Here is a 21,179-nt window from a genome sequence, read left to right as displayed (position 1 = left end):
GCCATAAGGGTGGTGTCATCTGCGTATCTGAGGCTACTGATATTTCTTCTGGCAATCTTATTCCAGCTTGTGCTTCATCCAGCCTGGCATTTTGCATGATGTATTCTGCATATAAGTTAAATAAGAGGGTGACAATATACAGCCTTGACGTACTCCTTTCCCAATTTGGAACCAGTCTGTTGCTCCATGTCCGGTTCTAACTGTGGCTTCTTGACCTGCATACAGATTTCTCAGGATGCAGGTCAGGTGGTCTGGTATTCCCGTCTCTTGAAGAATTTTCCAGCTGGTTGTGATCCACACAGTCAAAGGCTTTGGCATAGTTATTAAAGCAGAAGTAGATGTTTTTCTGGAACTCTCTTGCTTTTTCAATGATCCAATGAATGTTAGCAATTTGATCTCTGGTTCCTCTGCCTTTACTAAATCCAGCTTGAACATCTGGAAGTTCACGGTTCACATATTGTTGAAGCCTGGCTTGGAGAATGTTGAGCATTACTTTGCTAGTGTGTGAGATGATGCAATTGTGCAGTAGTTTGAACATTCTTTGTTTCTTTTTAGGGTGATGCAAATGTTCTAAAACTGATTATGGTGATAGCTGTATAACTAAATATACTAATATCTTTTAAATTATTACTTTAAATGGGTGAATCATATGGTATGTGAATTATATCTCAATCACTAAAGATGGTGACTGCAGCCATGAAATTAAAAGACGCTTACTCCTTGGAAGGAAAGTTATGACCAACCTAGATAGCATATTCAAAAGCAGAGACATTAGTTTGTCAACAAAGGTCCGTCTAGTCAGGGCTATGGTTTTTCCTGTGGTCATGTATGGACGTGAGAGTTGGACTGTGAAGAAGGCTGAGCGCTGAAGAATTGATGCTTTTGAACTGTGGTATTGGAGAAGACTCTTGAGAGTCCCTTGGAATGCAAGGAGAGCCAACCAGTCCATTCTGAAGGAGATCAGCCCTGGGATTTCTTTGGAAGGAATGATGCTAAAGCTGAAACTCCAGTACTTTGGCCACCTCATGCGAAGAGTTGATTCATTGGAAAAGACTCTGACGCTGGGAGGGATTGGGGGCAGGAGGAGAAGGGGACGACAGAGGATGAGATGGCTGGATGGCATCACTGACTCGATGGACGTGAGTCTCAGTGAACTCCGGGAGTTGGTGATGGACAGGGAGGCCTGGCGTGCTGCGATTCATGGGGTCGCAAAGAGTCGGATATGACTGAGCGACTGATCTGATCTGATCTGAACAGTATTTTTAGAAAGGTGAATTATCTCTATGAGAACTTATGGATAATAGTAATGCCATGTATTTGCATAACATTTAAATGTTTTTCCAAATGCTTTTTGATCCGCATGGTACCCCTAAGGTATACACAGTATGAATGTTGCAATTCCTAAGATAAATCACCTGAGACATATTGATTTCCCCAAGCACACATTTGCATGTATCTCAATCAGTAAAAGTCAGTTCTTCGGATGACTGAAATGAATAACATCTTAGTTATTACAATAACTCTGCATTTCCAAAGGTCCCCAGAATACAGATACATAGTTTATCTATGATATTAAATTTCATGGGGAAAATGTGATTAGGAAAAAACATCTAGAAAGCTTCCTGGTGGGAGAGGGAGAATAATGAAACAAATTTGAGAAACACCACCTCAGTGGTACAGTAAAGAAAATAAATCAGATCTCCTAAGATCCCAGGCCTGTGTTAATTCCATTAACCTACCTGTGCATGTGTTCTAGATCCCAGGGTTTTTAATGAAAAGATGATCATATTTTCTAGGACAGTAGTGATTTCACCTGACTTTATTTTTCCTAATATTATTACAAAACCATGTAATTTCATCTGCATGATTCTAATTCCTCTATCATCAAACCCTAGGCATACTCATCCCCATAAAACTCTGAGTCTACTCTTCTAACCACTTAATCATGCTCTCTTTCCCTAATTCCCAAACTTCTATACTATTAGGCTATAAGAAAGTTTCAGTCTCTTACCAGCAAAGCACCCAATACACCCAACTTCTCCAAATACTCCCTTCATCCTCTTGCTCTAACGAAGATGTGGCCATCCCCTAAGGACATGGCTTCTCATGTAGGTCTTGCCAAGGTTTTTATTCTCCCTCCTTATACAAGCATTTTACAGACATTAGATGTTTGACAGCAACGAGGAGAGAGAAGAATACTGATTTAAACTTTGTTTCCTATTCCTTTTGCCTGGAAGTATTTTACCCTAGATTTCTGCTTGGCTTACTTTCTCATATCATTCAGATCTTTACTCAAATATATGGCAAAACCTTCCCTGACTATCTGAAATAATATCTCCTCTGTCACTATCTCTTTACTCTGCTTTATTTCCTTCTTCATAACATATGAATAAAGCAGGAAAGCAAAATTAAAAAAAATGACTAAAATATATACCCATAGTAAAGAGATAAAGGAAAATAAGTGTTCATAGCAGCTATTTTTAAGAGGCTGAAATAATACATGATTATTATATATATGTATGTATGTATGTGTATCAGTTCAGTTCAGTTCAGTCGCTTAGTCAGGTCCGACTCTTTGCGACCCCATGAATTGCAGCACGCCAGGCCTCCCTGTCCATCACCAACTCCCAGAGTTCACCCAGACTCAGGTCCATCGAGTCAGTGATGCCATCCAGCCATATATATATATATATATATATATATATATATATATTCTGAAAGAAATATATATATATTCTGAAAGAAAGTTACCAGAATATAGTTACCTTTAAAGAAAAAAGAATGATGATAAAAGTCTCAAAACAGGTATCATTAAAGGATGATGGGAGAATACAACTAATTTTTCCCACCTCTACAGTGCCCAGGCTGAGATCCCATCAGATGCAGAACCCTGAGATACATAGATATGGAAGCCATGTCCTGCTCAAGTCTAATTGGCTGTTGGCCTTACCTCACGGCACACAGCTGCAATCTGACCTTCGTCCATGCAAGTTTCTGTTACCACGTCTGTCAAAGAACCTCCAGCCAAATATTCCATGACAACCCATAGCTCATCTCCCACAAGGTAACTGCAGGGATAAAGGTAAAAGGTGAGTACGAATAGGGTACACTGAGCCATAGCAGTGGCTTTCAAAGGACAAACATATATACAGGGTGACTCTGCATTTCCCTCAACTCTGAAAGGGTCTAGGGTCCTTTTTTCTGAAGAAAAGCAGAATCTATCGGACGTTTCACTAGCTTGACATCTCTTAAGGGTTCAACTGGAGAAAACAAAGCAGACTGTCCTGTGAAGCCCCAAAAGATAGAACTAAAATCACTAGGTTGAAGATGCAATAAAATTTCATTTCATCACAACACAAAGCAGTATTTCTTAAAATCAGGCATGGTTCCCACATCTCTAGAAGCCTGAAAGCAGAGAGTACCCAAACATCTGATGAAGATGGGATCTGGAGTCCATGTTACCAATATTAGGGAAGTCACTAAACATCTTTGAGAGTTCTACTAGATGTGAGATCCATGAGATCAGTACCAGGTCATGTTCAAGATTCCATCCCCAGAGAGAGTGGCACAGTAGATGTCATTATTTACTGAATAAATCAATGAATAAAATAAAAGATAACTGCAAATGTTAAATAAAGTACTGGTTATAAAAACCATTAAAAAGCTGTAGTTTTATACACACACCCATTCTGCTGACAATGATCTCCATTTTGAACATCTCTGATTCTAAGAAGGGAATAAATTCGGAGGATTGCAGAACCAAAGCCTCTTCTGGAAGCCAAGGGTTTCCAATTTAGTACTGTATCACTAGATAGACTGCGGGGCTGAGAAGGGCTAAAACTGAAAGTTTCACTCAGGGACTGGATCACTCAGCTCTGTTATATGATAAGTAAAAAGGTCACTTAGCCTGTCAGTTTCCTCTGCTACAAAATAAGACAAATAAACAACAAAGACAGTCTAGAGCTCTACAAACTCTTGTGCTAGCTTTAGACAAAGGAGGCAGACTGAATTGGCTTGAGCTGTGTGGTATGTCATATTATCTTCATCCCCTTATTGGGACTACTGCTGGGCAGATGGGAGGCTACTGGAAAAAATAAACAGTCTCAAGTAAAGGATAAGATTTAAATCCTATTCTCTTGCCTATTAATCAATTCAGTCCTCTTTCTATAATATTATGCATTCTCTATACATCAAAGTCTTGTAGTTTTTAATGTCCATGAAGAAAAAATATGACATTAATTTCTCCTTCAACAATGGACCAAATTTCTCCTTTGAACTTGGACCAAAAGAGAATTCAGGACTGGTAAAAAGCCCTCCACTGCCTATTTCTTCCCTGACAAAGAATGTGCATTTATAGACCACACAGCACATCTAAAAGACATCTGTCAACTTGGACTGACTGGGGGGAAAACACAAGTGTACAAAAGATTATGTGGACACTGACAAAGCAGAGTCCCTTTAGCTGGGTCTCACGTAATGCTCTCAAGACCAGATTCATGTTGTCTCAGTTACTATGCAGCTATACACTGTGCCAAGGTACCATCAAAAAAGCTTCAGAGCATCCCATATTTAGAGAAGAAAAAACATGAATGGAGTTCTCCTCTGGGAACTCACAAAAACCACAGACTCTCAAATGTAGCACCTTCACTGAATGTTCAGCTTAAGAGTACCCACTCTTCTCCTCCAGCAAGAACTCCTAGGTGTGTTTTTCTACACCAGACTACAACTGATGGCAGGGACTGAGCCTAATTTATTTCTGACTACAGAATACAATACGCCTCTGGAAACACTGGCAAAGGCATGATAAACAAACAATTTATAAACCTTCTAATCCCATTCCCAGAACACAGATTCATTCAACCACATGCATTTTGTTGTTTACTTACCTCCACTAATGAGGAACTCACTATTTTATGAGATAGGCCATACCCTTAAGACAGCTTTCATTTTTCCTTATCCTGAGCCAAAATGTGGTATCCTTATAACCTTCAGAAGCTTATCCATGCTTTATTCTCCATATAATAAGTTCTTAAAAGAGATGGGAGGATGAATAACTTCAGAGGATTCTTCAGAGCCAGTCATGACCTACATCATGGAGAGACTATCATCTCCAAAACAGAGAAGGCCAAAGTCCAACTCCTTTCCTCTTTAAAGAAATGAATGCTTACCACTTTTAGATTCAGAACAAGAAATCTGGCATAATCTGGCAGCAATGAAAACAAGTTGGCAATGCACAATAAATAGTAAGAAAAATTACTCAGAGTCCAAGACTTGCTCCAATGTCACCTTCACCTCTGATGTCTCTGAAACCCAGGCAAGAAGCACTTCCTTTTGTTCAGATATGGTATAAAAGAACATAATATGATGGAAAGGGCATGGACGTTGATGCTAGGAATATTCAAATCCAAAACCCTCATTTGCTACTTACTGGCTTATTGGTCTTGGACAAGTTATTAACTTCTATGAATCTCAGTTTCTTCATCTGTAAAATACAGACAATAAACCCTACCTCATAATGAGATACTGCTATTCACAAAAGTGCTTAGTACAAAGAAAAGCATAACACAAATATTAGCTACAACTCTTATTATTACCTTAAAGAGCAGAATTCTTACAGGCTGGAAAGATAGGTTAAAAGAATCAAAAAGGAATTTAATGAAGATAACCCAAAATCTATGTTACCAGTTTAAGGCAAGCTCTTGTTAAGGGAAAAAAAAAAAAAAGGATCAGAGATTTGAACTGACTACATACTTACTAGGGGTCAACAATGAAAACAGAACACTTAAAATTTTAAAAAAAAAAAACATTTTTTAAATGAACAACAACAACAAAAAGAATGAAATCAAGTTTCATAGAGTTTAAAACAAAGGAGTGGTTGCACTATCTCCATACAGCTCAAATCTCAAACAAGGCTCAAATCTCAAACAAAACCACTGAATGTCACATTTTAAGATAATGCAGACAAACTAGAAGTTATTCAGCAGGGTAAGCAGGATGAGGAAAAGATTTGAGATGCAGAATGATTTAAAGACCTTTGCGTCTGACTCAGGCAGATGGGCTGAAGGCATTCCCTGGGGCGGGACCAGCTGGGAGAAGCCATAGGGTGGTAGGGTTCAGCCTAACCCAGAAGACTGTGCAGCAGTTAGAGATGTCCAGCAGCATGCAGGCTCAGAGGCACAGAGCTGAGCACCTTAAAAGATTCTTGAATGGAAACAGTTCTGAGTGCTGGTGTTGCCTTCTCTACTAGCACTACATCCATCAGTCCCAAAGGCCTTATTTCTTTGACAGGACTACCACTCCATACCTGTCCAAGTAGTTCACAATATTTGGGTTCTTGTTTTCCCTCATGACCAGGATCTCATTAATAATCAGCTCTTTCTTCGGCTGCTGCTGAAGGTTCATCTGCTTAATGGCCACCTGAAATCAAAGTACATTCAATGTATAACCAGAGTCACTCCGAATTTACTGAGCACCTACTAAGTACCAGACACAAACACTTAGGAGACAGAGATGAATAAAATATGGTCTGAGCCCTTGAGGAACTCACAGTTTATCACTGGAGACCAATGGTACTCAATGCAAAGTCCAGCTACATCATCTGGGAATGTGCTGGAAATGAAAAATTTCAGGCCCCAACCAAACCTACTGAATCAGAAATTCAGTGGTGGTTTTTTTTTTTTTTTTCGGGGGCGGGGGGGGGGGCGGGTGGGTAGTGCGTGGTTTGCACAAATTTTCTATTTAATGGAAAAGTTCACTTGCTAAGTATAAAGATCATTTATTACTTGGCATTGGTATTGGTGTCACTGGAGGTGAGGATAAGACATGGTTATGAAGAATTTAAATGAGGAAGTAAAAAAATTTAAAAACTGATCTTTCCATTTATCTCTCTACCTTCTTAGATCTCTACTTAATCCAAGCTCAAGTATGGATAAATAGGGACTTCCTTTTCCTCAAAAACCCTGTATTTTAACAAGCCCTCCAAGTAATTCTAATGTGAACCAAAGTTTGAAGATCAAACTTGCTACAAAATACTTATATTAGAAAAGCACTTTTAAAACTCACAATATAAAAGAGGTGTGCTTTAACAAAGCCCACACAAAATGTTACAGAAACATAAAGCTGGCAAGAACTCTTTCACACGATTAATATAGAGGCTTCATAAAGGGGAGATGCCTTTTTAAACTGTGGAAAAGTAAATCAGAGTTGACCAGGTTAAGAGAAAATAGAGAAAGGGGATCCTTAATGTTTATGTATGAAAAAGATCTTCATAGGCTTTTTGTCTATAGAAATAAACAAATTTTCACATAATACCAATTTAAGGAATACGTTAATTTCCAAGGCACTTTTGCATCCATTTTTTTCAGTGTGTCAGGTACTACATACAATATTCTCAAATGTATTTCATTTAATCCTTTGAGATACGTTATGACTTAAATATTACTACCGACTATGTCTGACAGATGAGGAAATTGTAATTCAGAGAGGATATGTGACTTGTAAGCACAACAATTCAGTAGCAGAGTCAGGATTAGAATCTCAAAAGCAATGCCCATTTATTCTGCACACAGAGCCAGATTAATCTTCCCCACTGTACACATTTGATAACACTCTCTCAGATTCAAAATTAAAAAGGTTCCTGTTCCTAGAGATGTTCCTTGGCCCAACCTTCAAAGTCCTTCCAATCTGACCTCTATCTTACTTCTTACTGTATTCTTTCATATGCTACAATGAAAGATGTATGCTCATATCTGAGCCTCTCTCCATTTGGAACATCTTACACTGTTTTCACATGTTCAAAACCTTCTTATACTTTGTATCAGACCAAAAGACATTTCATTCTCCAAACCAGAGAGGTTTTTTGCCTTCTTTAAAGCCCTATAAGACCATATTTACACATCTCTTATGGAACTCACCACATACTGAATTGTATGATGATTAGTTAGGGTGTGTATCTCGAGACACTTGAGAGCTCGTTTGAAAGCTCAGAATCCCTGGTGCCAAGCATAGTGCCTAATACAGTGTGTGTTCAGCAAATCTTTTTGGCAATGAAGAGGAAAAGATAGAATTCAGTGGGCTGATAAATACTTTGTTTTTAAACCATAAAGAGCATCAGCAATAGGCTACTTCATCCCACAGGACTAGACTTTAAATTATTTAAGGGTTTATTTCCTAGAAATAACATCGAAGAACGTGAACATCTAACAGAACAACTACAACTAGTCGTTCCAGAATCATCCAGAAAAGCAGAGGATGAATAATTCAACTTTTATGGGAAAATTCCACACTCTATTATTTCTTCAAATCAAGTATGGATAGTCTTCTGCCAAAAGTCATTTATCAGTAAGAACAGAAACTATTTTTTTGAAACATTCTGACCACCTCCACTCCCTACCCTAAGTGAGAAAAAATTGTTTTGGAGTAGGGTCTCCTATCAGGGAAGGCTTCTGGTCTGGCTACACTTTTCTTAACACCTGATGATTAGCTTTTTCTAACATGTGAAGAGGAAAACATTGATCTAAAGGCCCATCACATTAAGACTGTAAGCCCTTATAACACATATTAAGATCTAGACCCTGTGCAGTTCCTAAGGCCATCCTGGAGGATGGGACAGAGCTTGTGAACTTCCCAGAGGTCACTGCTGGCAGCAGCAAGGGAGAAGAGAGGCAGGCCATGGATGACAGAGGAGGGGACAGTCCTTTCCAACAGCTACTGACTAAACATGGGCTAGGCTAAACACCCTTCACCTGATCAGATCCCTCTTAACTCAAGCCAGCAGACAGCACTCCCATAACAGGAAAAGAGCTAGACTTGAACTCTGAGGGCCTAAGCTCTGGGGCTGATTCTGTCACTTACCAGCCTTGACCAATCACAAGCTCCCTGAGCCTCCATCTCTTTATCAATACTAAAGATAATAATTTCCACCCTGATTTCCCTTCTCATAGGATTCTTTTGGGAACTAAAAGAAATAGTGGCCAACATGTTACTCATACATAAGAAATTTAAATAATACAGTAATACAACAGTGAAAATGCTAATCACTGTCATAACTGCATTTGATGAGTACTTGGCACAGAGCAGCAAGAATGACAATATAATCAGCAGGAATGACAGCAAAAACCAACCACTCTCCCGCCACACAGTGTTAGGTGCTCGACTGACATTGTCTCTGTAAAACAACCCTGTCAAGTGAAAATCATCCTCTGCATTTTCAGATAAGAAAATAAAGACTAAGACTTACAAGGAAGTTTCCCAGTAAAGTTTCCCAGTTTTCAAAGCGTCTTCCAGTCTATTTTCTCTATTACACACATTCCCTCTAAAAATAGGCTTGAAAATTAATTGTCGGATCTATAACTAGAAGACTTCCAGCACTAACATGCTAATCTTCCTATTTGTGACAGGAAATAGCTCTCCTTTCCCATCGGGTAACTCCCAATATGCAGGCACTCACAAAGACAAAGCATCCCGCCAGCTCCACTAAAGATTTATACTCCCTGGGGGAGAAAATGAGGCCTTCCTGGCTACACTGCATTAGCCACCCTAATGGACTTGCTTCCATTCATAGTTTTGTAACCACAAAGCAAGCACATGACATCAAGCTTGTTTCCTGTGAGCAGCTTCTCACACATGCAGCTCCAGACCTTCCAGAAACGAGCCAGCACCAGCCTGCTTCCCATCAAGGGCTGTGAGGCTCCAGAAGTCAGAAATATGACAAGGGGCCATGCTGCCAAAACTTGCTGCAGCCTAGCAGTCAGGAAAACATAAGTTAAGATTTTATAATCAAAAGATTCTAACCCAGTCCTTGCTAACTGCTGGCAGCACAACCCCGCAAAAGTTACTTTAACTCCAAGCCTCAAATTCCTGATCAGTAAAAAGGAAATAAACTGCCTACTGTGTGGGGTTCTTTTTAGTATTGGTATAACCTCCTCTTTTCTATCTCTGCCTCCAATATAGCATATTTAAAATCAGCAAAATGATACCATCCTTCCTTCCTTACTTACTATTATTTCAACACAGGTTTCTGTCAGCACTGTAAGTTTTATATGTACAGAACAGAAAGTATGATTTCTTACACTTATATATATATGTTTTTTAATGTCTGAGTCTTTCATAGTTCTTAGCATAAGTGTAGTATAAAGCAAATGATCAGTAAACACTGTGTGAAATAAATATGTGCAGATAAAAGTTAATATATACGTAATTCTTAGTTTATGATGTATTTTTCACATGCATTGCTTCACTCAACTTATTTAACAGTCTTGTGAGGTATATGTTATCATGCATATTTTATAAAGAAATAAAATTCAAGCTCCAGAGGTCAAAAGACTTTTCCAAGCTTTTATAAGTAAGTAAAGGTAAACATCTGGGCTTCCCTTGTGGCTCAGCTGGTAAAGAAGCCGCCTGCAATGCGGGAGACCTGGGTTCTTTCCCTGGATTGGGAAGATCCCCTGGAGAAGGGAAAGGCTACGCACTCCAGTATTCTGGCCTGGAGAATTCCATGGACTTTATACTCCAGGGGGGTCACAAAGTGTTGGACACAACTGAGAGACTTTCACTATCCACTAAAGGTAAACATCTAGTTATCTGGTTCTCACATCAAAGAACAATTAATAAATCTCTCAACATAATTTTTTTTGAAGCTGACTTACCCTCAGTGGAGCCTCAATATTTGCCTCAGACACTTGTAAAAGCCTGACAAGAGCACAGTGAGTTATGTGACTTCTCCAATACATCATGGGGTTTCAACCACCAAACATATATAAGCAGGTCCTAGTAGCCTCCCTCAGAGGAACCCAACTCTATTTTCATTGGAACAAGAGGTGCCTCTCAAGTTCTGAGCCCCATTAGTCTTTGAACTAAGACCTTTCCCAGGTAACTCCCATCCACAGCCCACCTGCCAACATTCCTGCTCTGCAACCAAAGCGTACAATGCAAAGAAACTTTAAGCATTAAGCATTCTAGATTCCCTTCCTGGCTTCCTTCTGCTGAAGATAAGATCTTGGGTCATCAGGCCTTAGCAATAAGATTACAGATTTCCCAGCTTATGAAACATGAGAGACAAAGAGATGCCTCCAAATGAGAACTTCAATGTCTACCAGAATCCTAGGGACAATGGGAGACCCACTAGATTCGAGACAAGAGACAAGGTTCTAAATCTCTTCTGTATCAGATGTCTCTCCTAGGCACCAAATTTGTAAAAATAACTGTCCACCAGGCAGTTTCACATGGCCTCTCAGGCAGTATCTAACTTCTTCAAATCTATACTTCCTCTGATCACTCACTTGGGCTTCCCAGGTGGTGCTAGTGGCAAAGAATCCACCTGCCAACATAGGAAACACAAGACATGCAGGTTTGGTCCTCGGTGGGGAAGACACCATGGAGAAGGAAATGCCAACCCACTCCAGTATCCTTGACTGAAAAATTCCATGGACAGAGTAACCTGGTGGGCTATATTCCATGGGGCCACAAAGAGCAGACACAACTAGAACACACACACACACATCACTCACTTGTGAGTCATCCTCACCAAATTCTGTCAAATCTACTTAAAGTGAAAGTTTAGTCGCTCAGTCGTGTCCAACTCTTTGAGACACCATGGATTGTAGACTACCAGGTTCCTCCATCCTTGGGATTTTCCAGGCAAGAGTACTGGAGCGGGCTGCCATTTCCTTCTCCACAGGATCTTCCCAACCCAGGGATCGAACCCGGGTCTCTCACATTGTAGGCAGACACTTTACCATCTGAGCCACCAGGGAAGTCCCTCAAATCTACTTAAGTACCTCTCAAATACATCACTTTTCCCCATTTATAATGTGCTACCACCTTAGTCCAGACATCATGTCTCACATGGAATTACCCAATAACCTGCTGAGTCACCTGCTCCACTCTTATCTCTTCCAATCTCTTCTCCACATTGCAGCCACAGTAACTTTCCAAAATCTGTAATTTCACCATGTTGAAAGACTTCTAGTCTACAATAGTAAGAAACTAGAAGAGTGCCTGTTGAGCTAAGAAGGGCTAAAACTTAACAAAAAAGAGTAAGAAATAGTAAAACTGAAGGAGTAATAGTTGGTGGTGGATACTTACCTCCTGTCCTGTGGCTACATCCATTGCAGTGTACACAGTGCCCGAAGCACTGAACAGGTATGGGAAAGAAAAAAAAAAAAAAGGTGTTAGATGAGGTGACATTTGTCATATGAAGCTCTCCACACACAATCTGGCAATGCAAGTGTTAATAAAAATAGTAGCAAAAAATGATCCTCCCCTCCCCGTTGTCTCTTTGACTCTCATGAAAGGCAGTATGTAGCAGCAAAGAGAATATAGGCTCGAGTGGCCATCAGGAAGTGAGGAAAGAAAGTAGGGACAGAGGAAGAAAGCAGAGAAATACTGGAATAATGCTACGAAAATGAACATGTCCATTATAAATGACTAAAAATCTCACTTTATGCCTATAACCATGAACTCTGTATATCTGTGAGTGGTATGCAACAATATTTGTAACCTTACATGACAATGTGTCAGATTTACATGATGTGATTGGAAGAAAATTAAAATCCTATGTATTCTTGGCAAGCCCTGTGATTACGCTTTCCAGAGAAGTCATGTCAATTCAGAGAGAAAAGTCACTTTTAAGTTTGCCTGGAAGCCAGAAATTATGGTCATCAGCTTCCAAACTACAACTCTTTGGTTAGGATTTTATTGTAGCTACATGTCAGGAAGTTGAGATCAAAGATATGGACAATCAAATAAGGACTGGATTCTCTACATTAGCAGTTACTTCCTCATTACTAATCATCCTACCCCTAGCCATCTTCTGTTATAAAATTGATGTCCATATTCCTGTCCCCATTCCTGTCCCCTTATCCCACCTGATGTACCATTCTTAAAGGGCAAAATGCCCAGGCCTCACAGGACTGGACATTTTCAGACTGCTTCTCCATGATTACAGAGGAAAGCTACTCAGGCCTACTGGGTAGTACTTAATTGTTTCCAATAGACATATACTTAGACACATGAATTCCAAGTCAAACAAACAAAATTCTTCACTCTTAAAGGGAAAAAAAAATTAAGCAAAAATTATAGTAGTACCAATTTATCATATATATGTGATATGTATAGTTTTTTTAATATTTTTTTTTATTGAAGGTTAATTGCTTTACAGAATTTTGTTGTTTTCTGTCAAACCTCAACATGAATCAGCCATAGGTATACATTTATCTCCTGCCTTTTGAATCTCCCTCCCAACTCCCTCCCCATCCCACCCCTCTAGCTTGATACAGAGCCCCTGTTTGAGTTTCCTGAGCCATACAGCAAATTCCTGCTGGCTATCTATTTTATATATGGTAACAAGTTTCCATGTTACTCTTTCCATACATCTCACCCTCTCCTCCCCTCTCCCCATGTCCATAAGTCTATTCTCTATGTCTGTTTCTCCACTGCTGCCCTTTAAATAAATTATTCATTACCATTCTCCTAGATTTAATATATATGTGTTAGAATACGATATTTGTCTTTCTCTTTCTGACTCACTTCACTCTGTATAATAGGTTATAGGTTCATCCACCTCATCAGAACTGACTCAAATGTGTTCCTTTTTATGGCTGAGTAGTATTCCATTGTGTATATGTACCACAACTTCTTTATCCATTCATCTATGGATGGAAATCTAGGTTGCTATCATGTTCTAGCGATTGTAAATAGTGCTGTAATAAACAATGGGATACATGTGTCTTTTTCTACTTCACTTTCCTCAGGGTACATGCCTAAGAGTGTGATTGCTGGGTCATGTGGTGGTTTTATTCCTAGTTTTTTAAGGAATCTCCATACAATCTTCCACAGTAGCTGTATCAATTTACAATCCCACCAACAGAGCAAGAGCATTACCTTTTCTCTATACTCTCTCCAGCATTTATTGTTTGTAGACTTTTTGGTGATGGCCATTCTGACCAGTATGAGGTGATATCTCATTGTGGTTTTGATTTCCATTTCTCTAATAATGAGCAATGTTGAACATCATTTTATGTGTTGTTAGCCATCTGTGTGTCTTCTTTGGAGAAATGTCTGTTTAGGTCTTTTTCCCACTTTTTGATTAGGTTGTTTGCTTTTCTGGCATTGAGTTGTATGAGCTGCTTATATATTTTGGAAATTAATCCTTTGTCACTTGTTTCATTTGCTATTATTTTCTCCCATTCTGAAGGCTGTCTTTTCACCTTGCTTATAGTTTCCTTTGCTGTGCAGAAGCTTTTAAGTTTAATCAGGTCCCACTTGTTTACTTTTGTTTTTATTTCCATTACTCTAGGAGGTGGGTCATAGAGGATCTTGCTTAGATTTATGTACTGAGTGCTCTGCCCATGTTTTCCTCTAAGAGTTTTATAGTTTCTGGTCTTACATTTAGGTCTTTAATCCATTTTGAGTTTATCTTTTTGTACAGTGTTAAGAAGTGCTCTAACTTCATTCTTTTACATGTAGCTGTCCAGTTTTCCCAACACCATTTACTGAAGAGGCTGTCTTTGCCCCATTGCATATTCTTACCTTCTTTGTCAAAAATAAGGTACCCACTGGTGCATGGGTTTATTTCTGGGCTTTCTATCTTGTTCCATTGGTCTATATTTATGTTTTTATACCAGTACCATACTGTCTTGATGACTGTAGCTTTGTAGTATAATCTGAAGTCAGGAAGGTTGATTCCTCCAGCTCCAATTTTCTTTCTCAAGACTGCTTTTAGGGTCTTTCATGTTTCCATATAAATTGTGAAAATTTTTGTTCTAGTTCTGTGAAAAATGCCATTGGTAATTTGATAGGGATCGCACTGAATTTGTAGATTGTGTTTGGTAGTACAGTCATTTTCACAATATTGATTCTTCCTACCCAGGAATGGAATATCTCTCCATCTGTTTATGTCATCTTTTATTTCTTTCATAGTGTTTTATAATTTTCTGTGTACAGTCCTATCCTAGAGAATGTTCCATGTGCACTTAAGGAGGTGTATTCTTCTGCATTTGGATAGAGTGTCCTAAAAATATCAATGAGATCCATCTCATCTAATGTATCATTTAAGATTTGTGTTTCCTTATTAATTTTCTGTTTTGATGATATGTCCATTGGTGTGAGTGGGATGTTAAAGTCTCCTACTATTATTGTGTTACTGTCAATTTTTCCTTTTATGTCTTTTAGTGTTTGTCTTATGTATTGAGGTGCTGCTATGTTGGGTGCGTAGATATTTACAATTGTTATGTTTTCCTCTTGGTTGATTCCTTGATCATTATGTAGTGTCCTTCCCTATCTCTTGTAATATTCTTTATTTTATGGTCTATTTTGTCTGATATGAGGATTGCTACTCCAGCTTTCTTTTGTTTCCCATTTGCATGGAATATATTTTTTCACCCTTTCACTCTCAGTATATATGTGTCTTTAGTTCTGAAGTGTGTTTCTTGTAGACAGCACAAATATGGGTCTTATTTTCGTATCCATTCTGCCAGTCTGCGTCTTTTGGTTGGAGCATTTAATCCATTTACATTTAAAGTAATTATTGATATATATGTTCCTATTGCCATTTTCTTAATAGAATGGGGTTAATTTTATAGCTCTTTTTTCTTTGCTTGTATTTCTTGACTATATAAGTCCCTTTAACATTTGTTGTAAAGCTGGTTTGGTGTACTGAATCCTCTTAACTTCTGCTTGTCTGAAAAGCTTTTTATTTCTCCATCAATTTTGAATGAGATCCTTGCTGGGTACAACAATCTTGGTTGTAGATTTTTCCCTTTCAGTACTTTAAATATATTCTGCCATTCCCTTCTGGAGAAGGAAATGGAAACCCACTCCAGCACTCTTGCCTGGAGAATCCCGTGGACGGAGGAGACTGATAGGCTACAGTCTATGCGGTCACTAAGAGTCCGACACAACTGAGCAAATTCACTTTCACTTTTCACTTTCATGCATTGGAGAAGGAAATGGCAACCCACTCCAGTATTCTTGCCTGGAGAATCCCAGGACAGGGGAGCCTGGTGGGCTGCCGTCTATGGGGTTGCACAGAGTTGGACACAACTGAAGCGACTTAGCAGCAGCAGCATTCCCTTCTGGTCTGCAGAGTTTCTGCTGAAAGATCAGCTGTTAAGAATATGGGGTTTCCCTTGTATGTTACTTGATGCTTCTCCTTGCTGCTTTTAATATTCTTTCTTTATGTTTAGTCTTTGTTAGTTTGATTAGTTGGAGAAGGCAATGGCACCTCACTCCAATACTCTTGCCTGGAAAATCTCATGGACGGAGGAGCCTGGTAGGCTGCAGTCCATGGAGTCGCTAAAAGTCGGACATGGCTGAGTGACTTCACTTTCACTTTTCACTTTCATGCATTGGAGAAGGAAATGGCAACCCACTCCAGTGTTCTTGCCTGGAGAAGCCCAGGGATAGGGGAGCCTGGTGGGCTGCTATCTATGGGGTCGCACAGAGTCGGACACGACTAAAGCAACTTAGCAGCAGCAGCAGTTTGATTAGTGTGTGTCTTGGTGTGTTTCTCCTTAAGTTTATCCTGTATGGGACTCTGTACTTCTTGGACTGACTGACTATGGTTGACTATGACTTCCTCTTCCACGTTGGAGAAATTTTCAACTATAATCTCTTCAAAAATTTTCTCATACCCTTTCTTTTTCTCTTCTTCATTTGGGACCCCTGTAATTTGAATGTTGGTGGATTTGATATGGTCCCAGACATCCCTGAGACTATCCTCAGTTCTTTTCATTCTTTTTACTTTATTCTGCTCTTCAGAAGTTATTTCCAGCATGTTATCTTCCAGTTTACTGATTCGTTCTGCTTCAGATATTCTGCTAGTGATTCAGTCTAGAGTATTTTTAATTTCAGTAATTGTTTTGTTTGTCTCTGTATATTTTTTCTTTAATTCTTCTAGATCTTTGGCAATTGATTCTTGCATTTTCTCCATTTTGTTTTCAAGGTTTCTGATCATCTTTACTATCATTATTCTGAATTCTTTTTCAGGTAGTTTGACTATTTCCTCTTCATTTACTTGGACTTCTGTGTTTCTAGTTTGTTCCTTCATTTGTGTAGTATTTATCTGCCTTCTCATTATTTTTTTCTTAACTTATTGTGTTTGAGGTCTCCTTTTCCCAGGCTTCAAGGCTGAATTCTTTCTTCCTTTTGGTTTCTGCCCTCCTAAGGTTGGTCCAGTGGTTTGTGTAAGCTTTGTATAGGGTGAGATTTGTGCTGAGTTTTTTGTTTGTTTGTTTTTCCTCTGATCAGCAAGGCTGAGGTGGTAATTCTGTCTACTGATGACTGGGTTTGTATTTTTGTTTTGTTTGTTGTTTAGATGAGGCATCCTGCACAGGGTGCTACTGGTGGTTGGGTGATGCCAGGTCTTGTACTCAAGTGGTTTCCTTTGTGTGAGTTCTCACTATTTGATACTCCCTAGGGTTAGTTCTCTGGTAGTCTAGGGTCTTGGAGTCAGTGCTCCTACTTCAAAGGCTCAGGGCTTGATCTCTGGTCAGGAACGAAGATTCTACAAGTAGTCTGTTATGGCATTAAGTGAGATTAAGACAAATATCCAAAAATGAGAAATCAAAGATAAACCCCAGACAAATGGCAGTTACAAAATCAGGCAAATAATAGTTAAAATAAATGGAATATACACATATACATATATACCCAGGAGCAAAGTCAAAACAGTCCAACAAAAATAAAGTCCAGTAGATTGACCCAGCAAACAAAGGAAATCAAAAATTATATTTACCAGTTAAGAACAAAATTAACTAAAGTGCAAACTGGAAAACAAAACTAAAGCAAGGTGCCAAGTGGGGAATAAAGCAATGAAAACAAAAATAACAAATATGTTGAGGGGAAAGGAAAGAAAAAAAGAAATAATAGATATGCAAAGTTAAATAGAGATAGATGAAGAAGATTTATATACATTAAAGATTAACTGCAAGGGAAAAAGAACAGTAGGAAAGGCAAACAAAGGAATAAATATAAAAAAAATATAATAGATTTTTAAAAATTAAAATTATAAAAAAGAGAAAAGAAGAAAAAAAAATCAGAAGGAAAAAAAAAAAGGAAACTTCCACAGAACTGCAAAAGTCCAATGTAGAAGCAGAGGTTTATAACAGCAATAAAAAGTGTGACTGTCAGAATGACCATCATCAAAAAGTCTACAAACAATAAATGCTGGAGAGGGTATGGAGAAAAGGGAACACTCTTGCATTGCTGGTGGGAATGTAAACTGATACAGCCACTATGGAATATGGTATGGAGACTCCTTAAAAAGCCAGGAATAAAACCACTGTATGACCCAGCAATCCCACTCCTAGGCATATACCCTGAGGAAATCAAAACTGAAAAAGATACATGTACCCCATTGTTCACTGCAGCTCTATTTACAATAGCTAGAACATGGAAGCAACTTAGATGTCCATCAACAGATGAATGGACAAAGAAGTTGTGATATATATATACAATGGAATATTACTCAGCCATAAAAAGGGACACATTTGAATCTGTTCTGAGGTGGATGAAACTACAGCCCATTATATAGTGAAGTAAGTCAGAAAGAGAATATAAATATCGTATACTGACATATATATATGGAATCCGAAGAGATGACACTGATGAATGATTTTCAGGGTGGCAATGGAGACACAGATATAGAGAACAGACCTATGGACAAGGTGGGAGGAGAGGAGGGAGAAGGGGAGATGTATGGAGAGAGTAACATAGAAATTTACAATACCATGTGTAAAACAGATAGCCAATGGGAATTTGCTGTATGACTCAGAAAACTCAAACAGGAGTTCTGCGACAGGCTGAAGGGTGGGGTGGGGAGGGACATGGGAGTAGGTCTGGGAGGGAGGGGACATGGATATACCTATGGCTGATTCTTGGTGATGTATGACAGAAAACCACAAAATTCTGCAAAGCAATTATCCTTCAATTTAAAAAAAAGAATAAAAAATAAATAAATAAAATAAAATAAAAAATAAATAAAAATTTAAAAAGTGAATATATGTATAACTGATTCACTGTGCTGTACAGCAGAACACTGTAATTACAACATTGTAAACCACCTATATTCCAATAAAAATTTAAGGATAAAAAAAAAGTGACAATATACACATATACATATACACTCATAAGCAAAATCAAAACAGTCCAACAAAAATAAAGTACAATAAATTAACCCAGCAAACAAAGGAAACCCAAAATTACATCTACCAGAACAAAACTAACTAAAGCACAAACTGGAAAACAAAACTAAAGCAAGATGCCAATTGGGGAATAAAGCAATGAAAATAAAACTAACAAATATATTGAGAGGAAAGGAAAGAAAGGAAAGAATCGATACACAAAGTTAAATAGAGGTTGATAAAGAAGATTTATATACATTAAAGATTAACTGCAAGGGGAAAAGAACAGTAGGAAAAGCAAACAAAGGAATAAATGTAGAAAAAATAATATTTTTAAAAAATTAAAATTAAATAAAGAGAAAAGAAAAAAATGGAAAACGCCACAGAACTGCAAAAGCCCAATGTAGAGACAGAGGTTTATAACAACAATAAAAAAAGTCACTGAGGGGGAAGAAAAAAAAAGAAGCTCAAAAGCTTAATTAGATTTCATAGTGCCAATAAAATTGACAACAACAGAGGGGGAAAAAAGAAAAAAAATCCAAAAGAATCTACAGAACAAGTCAAAAGATAATAATAAATGTTTTTCTTGAATCATTGCTGTCAAGAGTCCTTTCTCTCACGGGGAGTCACAGTCCACCTCACCTCTCTAGGATTCCAACACTGTACTGATCTCTGTACCTGCTGTGGATTCTCTAGGATTCCAACACTGTACTGATCTCTGTACCTGCTGTGGATTCTCTAGGATCCAACACTGTACTGATCTCTGTACCTGCTGTGGGGGCAGCTCAGATTCTAATCTGGTCCTACTCCTGTGTGTTCTTGCCTCTAATGTCCACAGCTATCAGAACCAGTGCATTTTCTTTTGCAGGAGCTCTCAATGTCCTTTTACATATTCCACAGAATATATAAAAGTCTGACTAGTTGACCATGTGGATTTAATCTGCAGCTTGAACAGCTGGTGGGAAGGTTTGGGGTCTTCTTCCTTAGCCACATTGCCCCTGGGTTTCAACTGTGGTTTTATTTCCACCTCTGCATGTGGGTCATCCACTGGGTTTGCTCCTGAGGCTGCTCTGGAGGACTTCGGTTTGCCCCTGTGAGGGCCAGGTGTGGAGGTGGTGAGCTACTTGGGTTGCAGGGGTTCTGGCAGCACCAAGTACTCAGGGGAGTTGGAGATTAGGGCAGCAGGAAATAAAGTGCTCTCGAAGGGTATGGCAACCAGTATTGGTCAATATGCTCCAATATTCTTGCCTGTAGAACCCCCCCTCCCTAACGGAGAAGCCTGGCAGGCCACAGATTACAGAGTCACAAAGAGTCAAACACTACTGAAGTGATGCTTCGAGCATAGATACAAGACATTTTTTGCCTGTGGCAGCTCTGCCCCATTGAGAGTTGAGCATGAAGGTAACGCAGTTGCTTGGCTTGAGGGGACCCTGGCGGTGCCAAGTGTGCAGGGACATGGACTGCCTCTGCAGCAGGAGTTATGGCCCTATCAGAGTCTTTTTTCGAGCCTCTTATAGCTGGCTATCAGAAGGCCTGTTTGGCCAGTCTTTCTCTGTAGCTCCTCCCATTCAGGCACTTAGAAGGTTCCCTTGCCTGGGTCCTACCCTGTTGTTCAGCACATCAGGCACATAGAGGGGCCCCCTTGGCTGGGGTCCTATTCTGTAGACCAGCACGTCAGGCACTTAAAAGGGCACCCTGGGTGGGGTCCTACTCTGTAGCTCAGTGTGTCAGGCATTTGATGGGCCAGGCTTTCTATTGTCCAGCAGCTCATGTTGGCATGTGTAGAGAGAGAAGTTATGGTGATGGCTCCACCCCTCTGTGTGTGACTCAGCACTATCATCTTGCTTCCACGGCTGCCTGGCTTTCCTCCACCAGCATTTCCCACCACTATCTCCTCCCTCACATCCCCTCCATTTGTCTCTCTGTAGTCAACAGCAGCCCTGGGATTGCTCCACAATCCCTAAACTCCAACTCCCAGCCACTACGCCTTCCAGAGGACCTGCATCCCTGTCCAGGGTATGTATAGCTGTAGCAAGGACTGTCTGATTCTCTTTCATT

General features: G+C 39.3%; 1 protein-coding gene across 6 annotated transcripts in view; it reads right to left on the bottom strand.

The window, feature by feature from the left end:
- PAK1 (p21 (RAC1) activated kinase 1) overlaps positions 1 to 21,179 on the bottom strand; it is a 161,239-nt gene that overhangs the window by 15,211 nt on the left and 124,849 nt on the right. For all 6 annotated transcript variants that reach the window (XM_010820835.3, XM_015461133.3, XM_010820837.3 and 3 more), the window contains 3 exon segments: positions 12,085 to 12,133; positions 6,305 to 6,417; positions 2,951 to 3,068 (listed from right to left, as the gene is read on the bottom strand). In XM_010820835.3, the coding sequence (XP_010819137.1) occupies positions 2,951 to 3,068; positions 6,305 to 6,417; positions 12,085 to 12,133 (280 nt within the window).

Source organism: Bos taurus, chromosome 29, assembly GCF_002263795.3.
Source record: "Bos taurus isolate L1 Dominette 01449 registration number 42190680 breed Hereford chromosome 29, ARS-UCD2.0, whole genome shotgun sequence".
NCBI classification, from domain to species: Eukaryota; Metazoa; Chordata; class Mammalia; order Artiodactyla; family Bovidae; genus Bos; species Bos taurus.
This window is presented reverse-complemented; position numbering and strand designations above follow the sequence as displayed.